This window comes from Coregonus clupeaformis, unplaced genomic scaffold (assembly GCF_020615455.1).
Source record: "Coregonus clupeaformis isolate EN_2021a unplaced genomic scaffold, ASM2061545v1 scaf6359, whole genome shotgun sequence".
In the NCBI taxonomy this organism is placed as follows: domain Eukaryota; kingdom Metazoa; phylum Chordata; class Actinopteri; order Salmoniformes; family Salmonidae; genus Coregonus; species Coregonus clupeaformis.
The window spans coordinates 2,822-10,703 of record NW_025539813.1 but is presented as its reverse complement, the minus strand read 5'-3'; the positions used below and the strand labels follow the sequence as shown (position 1 = coordinate 10,703).

The 7,882-nt window shown below is 39.4% G+C and overlaps 1 protein-coding gene across 1 annotated transcript; it reads left to right on the top strand.

The window, feature by feature from the left end:
• Window positions 1-3,075: 3,075 nt before the first annotated feature.
• LOC123490998 (myelin regulatory factor-like protein) lies at window positions 3,076-4,093 on the top strand. Its single transcript, XM_045220795.1, has 3 exons — window positions 3,076-3,161; window positions 3,595-3,656; window positions 3,840-4,093. The coding sequence occupies exons 1-3, from the start codon at window positions 3,082-3,084 to the stop codon at window positions 4,091-4,093; spliced, it is 396 nt and encodes a 131-aa protein (XP_045076730.1). The 5' UTR covers window positions 3,076-3,081.
• The last annotated feature ends 3,789 nt before the right edge of the window (window positions 4,094-7,882 follow it).

Below are 7,882 nucleotides of genomic sequence, written 5' to 3'. Positions count from 1 at the left end.
AGGACACGAGGTCAGATAAGATGCTTTAGACAATTGAAATCTGCTCATAGAGTTAGCAGACCAGAGACACTTCCCAGCCCTTATCTACACAGCTGCAGCAGAGCTCTGACGTCGTCGGCAGCTCAAGGCCACCCGTCCCACTATCAGAGTCACACAGTAATTAGATCAAGGCCAAACACAGGGACAAGCTAGCAGGACATTCCTTAAAGAACCTAGAAAACATTTTTTTAAAGTTCAGGTCTTTATTTGTTGCGTGAGTGTTTGTGACAGGAAAATGTCGCCTTGCATTTATCTTGGGTACGTGCTACGTATGTATTTGACCCAGGTCTGGTCCATAATATTTGAGCTGTCCTAGTCATTACACTGATGTGTTGGAAGCAGAGCTCACCCAGTACCATATGTATGCATGTACACTACCAGTCAAAAGTTTGGACACACCTACTCATTCAAGGGTTTTTCTTTATTTGTACTATTTTTTACATTGTAGAATAATAGTGAAGACATCAAAACTATGGAATAACACATATGGAATCATGTAGTAACCAAAAAAGTGTTAAACAAATCAAAATATATTTTATATTTGAGATTCTTCAAATAGCCACCCTGTGCCTTGATGACAGCTTTGCACACTCTTGGCATTCTCTCAACCAGCTTCATGAGGTAGTCACCTGGAATGCATTTCAATTAACAGGTGTGCCTTCTTAAAAGTTAATTTGTGGAATTTCTTTCCTTCTTAATGTCTTTGAGCCAATCAGTTGGGTTGTGACAAGGTAGGGGGGGTATACAGAAGAGAGCCCTATTTGGTAAAAGACTAAGTCCATATTATGGCAAGAACAGCTCAAATAAGCAAAGAGAAACGACAGTCCATCATTACTTGACATGAAGGTCAGTCAATATGGAATATTTCAAGAACTGAAAGTTTCTTCAAGTGCAGTTGCAAAAACCATCAAGCGCTATGATGAAACTGGCTCTCATGAGGACTGCCACAGGAATGGAAGACCCAGAGTTACCTCTGCTGCAGAGGATAAGTTCATTACGATTACCAGCCTCAGAAATTGCAGCCTAAATAAATGCTTTACAGAGTTCAAGTGACAGACACATCTCAACATCAACTGTTCAGAGGAGACTGTGTGAATCAGGCCTTCATGGACGAATTGCACACAGTGGCAGAATACCTGACCACTGTGACTGACCCAAACTTAAGGAAAGCTTTGACTATGTACAGACTCAGTGAGCATAGCCTTGCTATTGAGAAAGGCCACCGTAGGCAGACCTGGCTCTCAAGAGAAGACAGGCTATGTGCACACTGCCCACAAAATGAGGTGGAAACTGAGCTGCACTTCCTAACCTCCTGCCAAATGTTATATTGTGACCTGTTGCCACAAGAAAAGGGCAACCAGTGAAGAACAAACACCATTGTAAATACAACCCATATTTATGTTTATTTATTTTCCCATTTGTAGTTGAACTATTTGCACATTGTTACAACACTGTATATAGACATAATATGACATTTGAAATGTCTTTATTCTTTTGAAACTTCTGAGTGTAATGTTTACTGTTAATATTTATTGTTTATTTGACTTTTAACATATGTTTCCCATGCCAATAAAGCCCTTAAATTGAATTGAATTGAGAGAGAGAGAGAGAGAGAGAGAGATCTAGAGAGAGAGAGAGAGAGAGATCTAGATAGAGAGAGAGAGAGAGAGAGACGGAGAGAGAGAGAGAGAGAGAGGATAGGAGAGGAGAGAGAGAGAGAGAGACAGAGAGAGAGAGAGAGAGAGAGAGATAGAGAGAGAGAGACAGAGAGAGAGACGGAGAGAGAGAGAGAGAGAGAGAGAGAGAGAGAGAGAGATTCTTCAAATAGCCACCCTGTGCCTTGATGACAGCTTTGCACACTCTTGGCATTCTCTCAACCAGCTTCATGAGGTAGTCACCTGGAATGCATTTCAATTAACAGGTGTGCCTTCTTAAAAGTTAATTTGTGGAATTTCTTTCCTTCTTAATGTCTTTGAGCCAATCAGTTGGGTTGTGACAAGGTAGGGGGGGTATACAGAAGAGAGCCCTATTTGGTAAAAGACTAAGTCCATATTATGGCAAGAACAGCTCAAATAAGCAAAGAGAAACGACAGTCCATCATTACTTGACATGAAGGTCAGTCAATATGGAATATTTCAAGAACTGAAAGTTTCTTCAAGTGCAGTTGCAAAAACCATCAAGCGCTATGATGAAACTGGCTCTCATGAGGACTGCCACAGGAATGGAAGACCCAGAGTTACCTCTGCTGCAGAGGATAAGTTCATTACGATTACCAGCCTCAGAAATTGCAGCCCAAATAAATGCTTTACAGAGTTCAAGTGACAGACACATCTCAACATCAACTGTTCAGAGGAGACTGTGTGAATCAGGCCTTCATGGACGAATTGCACACAGTGGCAGAATACCTGACCACTGTGACTGACCCAAACTTAAGGAAAGCTTTGACTATGTACAGACTCAGTGAGCATAGCCTTGCTATTGAGAAAGGCCACCGTAGGCAGACCTGGCTCTCAAGAGAAGACAGGCTATGTGCACACTGCCCACAAAATGAGGTGGAAACTGAGCTGCACTTCCTAACCTCCTGCCAAATGTTATATTGTGACCTGTTGCCACAAGAAAAGGGCAACCATGAAGAACAAACACCATTGTAAATACAACCCATATTTATGTTTATTTATTTTCCCATTTGTAGTTTAACTATTTGCACATTGTTACAACACTGTATATAGACATAATATGACATTTGAAATGTCTTTATTCTTTTGAAACTTCTGAGTGTAATGTTTACTGTTAATATTTATTGTTTATTTGACTTTTAACATATGTTTCCCATGCCAATAAAGCCCTTAAATTGAATTGAATTGAGAGAGAGAGAGAGAGAGAGAGAGAGAGAGAGATCTAGAGAGAGAGAGAGAGAGAGATCTAGATAGAGAGAGAGAGAGAGAGAGAGAGCGAGATCTAGAGAGAGATAGAGAGAGAGAGAGAGAGAGAGAGAGATCAAGAGAGAGACTAAACCAGAATGTGTTTCCAGGATGCCAGGATATGAGTGGGGTCCTGGAGAGTGCGGTGGTGGACACCAGCATACTGGAGCAGTACCTCAGCAACCACATGGACCCAACATCGTAAGCATCCATCTTTACTTTAGTGACTTTATTGTACCTGAGGGGAAATCTGTTTCCAGTAACATCTAATACCCGGCAAGCATCCATATTCTTACTCCATGTCCACCCATAAACACAGCAGCCATGTTAAATGGAAGGGATCTACACACATAACAGTCTTTACAACACAACGACACAATCCTAGAGCAGGCGTGGCCAACCCTCCTCCCGGAGAGCTACTGGGTCTGCAGCCCTGTACTGTCCCTGCTCCATGTGGGTAGCTCTCCACCATGGCACCAACTGCAGCCCATCCAACCACAGCTATAGCTGTAGGCTTTGTTGTTGGCTAGTCAAGACAATGACAAGTCAGGTAAGCAGAGAGAAACTGGCAAAGGCCAGTTGTAGAAACCTTGGCTTTGGAGGGCCGTGTCTTACTGTGACTTTGTCTTCCCAGCATGTTGCCAGAGTCCCCACCAGATTCTGGTTCAGAACCGTGCTCACCTCCACAAATACCAGGTGAGCCCCTGTGACAATGAAAACCTCTTTAACCTCTTCCTTTATCGGCAATACTTGATCAACAATGGTTGATAGAATCTGTTTTAATGGCAAGTGTTACACACAGTATAACCAAATGATAACAATCAAATGCTCCGATAAAATTAATGATTTTGACTGCCTTTTGCCTTGTTCCTCCCCTAGAGGTGCGCTACGGCTCCCATTGGTCCAACGTCCGCGTGAACCAGGAAGTCTTCCAGCCAGTGACGCGTCCTCCAGCCTCATCGTGTCGATATAAAGAGCCATCACCACAACCCCCACCACACCCAAGCCTGCCGTACCACCAGGGGCTGACTAACTCGTACACCAAGACGGGCATGTGTCCAGGCCCGCTGCCCCATGACCCCCCTCCACCACCCCCACTACCTGAGCCCAGGGGAGAGCTATATACAGGCTAACACTCCCCTCACACCCCCCGTCCACCACAAGGCTCTCCAGCAGCATCAGCCTCCTCCACGCCAGGGTCTGGCAGACAGCTACCCCAGGGCCAACGCACCCCCGGTCCCAGTACTACCTCCAGGTCAAGCCCCACACCTAGCCCTGGTCCCAGTACTACCTCTAGGTCAAGCCCCACACCTAGCCCCGGGCATAGGACTACCCTCAGCCCCATCCTGTCTACTACCTGGGTCTGGATGTCCTTCAGAACCAGGATATCCATACCTGCCTCCCTCAGCTGGTCAACACACAGGGTGAGGACTGCTACCTAACTACCTTACAGTACATATGGGTACATATACTACTAAACTACCTTACAGTACATATGGGTACATATACTACCTTACAGTACATATGGGTACATATACTACTAAACTACCTTACAGTACATATGGGTACATATACTACTAAACTACCTTACAGTACATATGGGTACATATACTACTAAACTACCTTACAGTACATATGGGTACATATACTACTAAACTACCTTACAGTACATATGGGTACATATACTACTAAACTACCTTACAGTACATATGGGTACATATACTACTAAACTACCTTACAGTACATATGGGTACATATACTACTAAACTACCTTACAGTACATATGGGTACATATACTACCTAAACTACCTTACAGTACATATGGGTACATATACTACTAAACTACCTTACAGTACATATGGGTACATATACTACTAAACTACCTTACAGTACATATGGGTACATATACTACTAAACTACCTTACAGTACATATGGGTACATATACTACTAAACTACCTTACAGTACATATGGGTACATATACTACTAAACTACCTTACAGTACATATGGGTACATATACTACTAAACTACCTTACAGTACATATGGGCACATATACTACTAAACTACCTTACAGTACATATGGGTACATATACTACCTTACAGTACATATGGGTACATATACTACTAAACTACCTTACAGTACATATGGGTACATATACTACTAAACTACCTTACAGTACATATGGGTACATATACTACTAAACTACCTTACAGTACATATGGGTACATATACTACTAAACTACCTTACAGTACATATGGGTACATATACTACTAAACTACCTTACAGTACATATGGGTACATATACTACTAAACTACCTTACAGTACATATGGGTACATATACTACTAAACTACCTTACAGTACATATGGGTACATATACTACTAAACTACCTTACAGTACATATGGGTACATATACTACTAAACTACCTTACAGTACATATGGGTACATATACCACCTTACAGTACATATGGGTACATATACTACTAAACTACCTTACAGTACATATGGGTACATATACTACTAAACTACCTTACAGTACATATGGGTACATATACTACTAAACTACCTTACAGTACATATGGGTACATATACTACTAAACTACCTTACAGTACATATGGGTACATATACTACGAAACTACCTTACAGTACATATGGGTACATATACTACTAAACTACCTTCCAGTACATATGGGTACATATACTACTAAACTACCTTACAGTACATATGGGTACATATACTACTAAACTACCTTACAGTACATATGGGTACATATACTACCTTACAGTACATATGGGTACATATACTACTAAACTAACTTACAGTACATATGGGTACATATACTACTAAACTACCTTACAGTACATATGGGTACATATACTACTAAACTACCTTACAGTACATATGGGTACATATACTACTAAACTACCTTACAGTACATATGGGTACATATACTACTAAACTACCTTACAGTACATATGGGTACATATACTACTAAACTACCTTACAGTACATATGGGTACATATACTACTAAACTACCTTACAGTACATATGGGTACATATACTACTAAACTACCTTACAGTACATATGGGTACATATACTACTAAACTACCTTACAGTACATATGGGTACATATACTACTAAACTACCTTACAGTACATATGGGTACATATACTACTAAACTACCTTACAGTACATATGGGTACATATACTACTAAACTACCTTACAGTACATATGGGTACATATACTACTAAACTACCTTACAGTACATATGGGTACATATACTACTAAACTACCTTACAGTACATATGGGTACACATATACTACTAAACTACCTTACAGTACATATGGGTACATATACTACTAAACTACCTTACAGTACATATGGGTACATATACTACTAAACTACCTTACAGTACATATGGGTACATATACTACTAAACTACCTTACAGTACATATGGGTACATATACTACTAAACTACCTTACAGTACATATGGGTACATACAGTATACTACTAAACTACCATACAGTACATATGGGTACATACAGTATACTACTAAACTACCTTACAGTACATATGGGTACATATACTACTAAACTACCTTACAGTACATATGGGTACATACAGTATACTACTAAACTACCATACAGTACATATGGGTACATATAGTATACTACTAAACTACCTTACAGTACATATGGGTACATATACTACTAAACTACCATACAGTACATATGGGTACATATACTACTAAACTACCTTACAGTACATATGGGTACATATACTACTAAACTACCATACAGTACATATGGGTACATATACTACTAAACTACCTTACAGTACATATGGGTACATATACTACTAAACTACCTTACAGTACATATGGGTGCATACAGTATACTACTAAACTACCTTACAGTACATATGGGTACATATACTACTAAACTACCATACAGTACATATGGGTACATATACTACTAAACTACCTTACAGTACATATGGGTACATATACTACTAAACTACCTTACAGTACATATGGGTACATATACTACTAAACTACCTTACAGTACATATGGGTACATATACTACTAAACTACCTTACAGTACATATGGGTACATATACTACTAAACTACCTTACAGTACATATGGGTACATATACTACTAAACTACCTTACAGTACATATGGGTACATATACTACTAAACTACCTTACAGTACATATGGGCACATATACTACTAAACTACCTTACAGTACATATGGGTACATATACTACTAAACTACCTTACAGTACATATGGGTACATATACTACTAAACTACCTTACAGTACATATGGGTACATATACTACTAAACTACCTTACAGTACATATGGGTACATATACTACTAAACTACCATACAGTACATATGGGTACATATACTACTAAACTACCTTACAGTACATATGGGTACATATACTACTAAACTACCATACAGTACATATGGGTACATATACTACTAAACTACCTTACAGTACATATGGGTACATATACTACTAAACTACCTTACAGTACATATGGGTACATATACTACTAAACTACCTTACAGTACATATGGGTACATATACTACTAAACTACCTTACAGTACATATGGGTACATATACTACTAAACTACCTTACAGTACATATGGGTACATATACTACTAAACTACCGTACAGTACATATGGGTACATATACTACTAAACTACCTTACAGTACATACAGTGGGGAAAAAAGTATTTAGTCAGCCACCAATTGTGCAAGTTCTCCCACTTAAAAAGATGAGAGAGGCCTGTAATTTTCATCATAGGTACACGTCAACTATGACAGACAAAATGAGAATTTTTTTTCCAGAAAATCACATTGTAGGATTTTTTATGAATTTATTTGCAAATT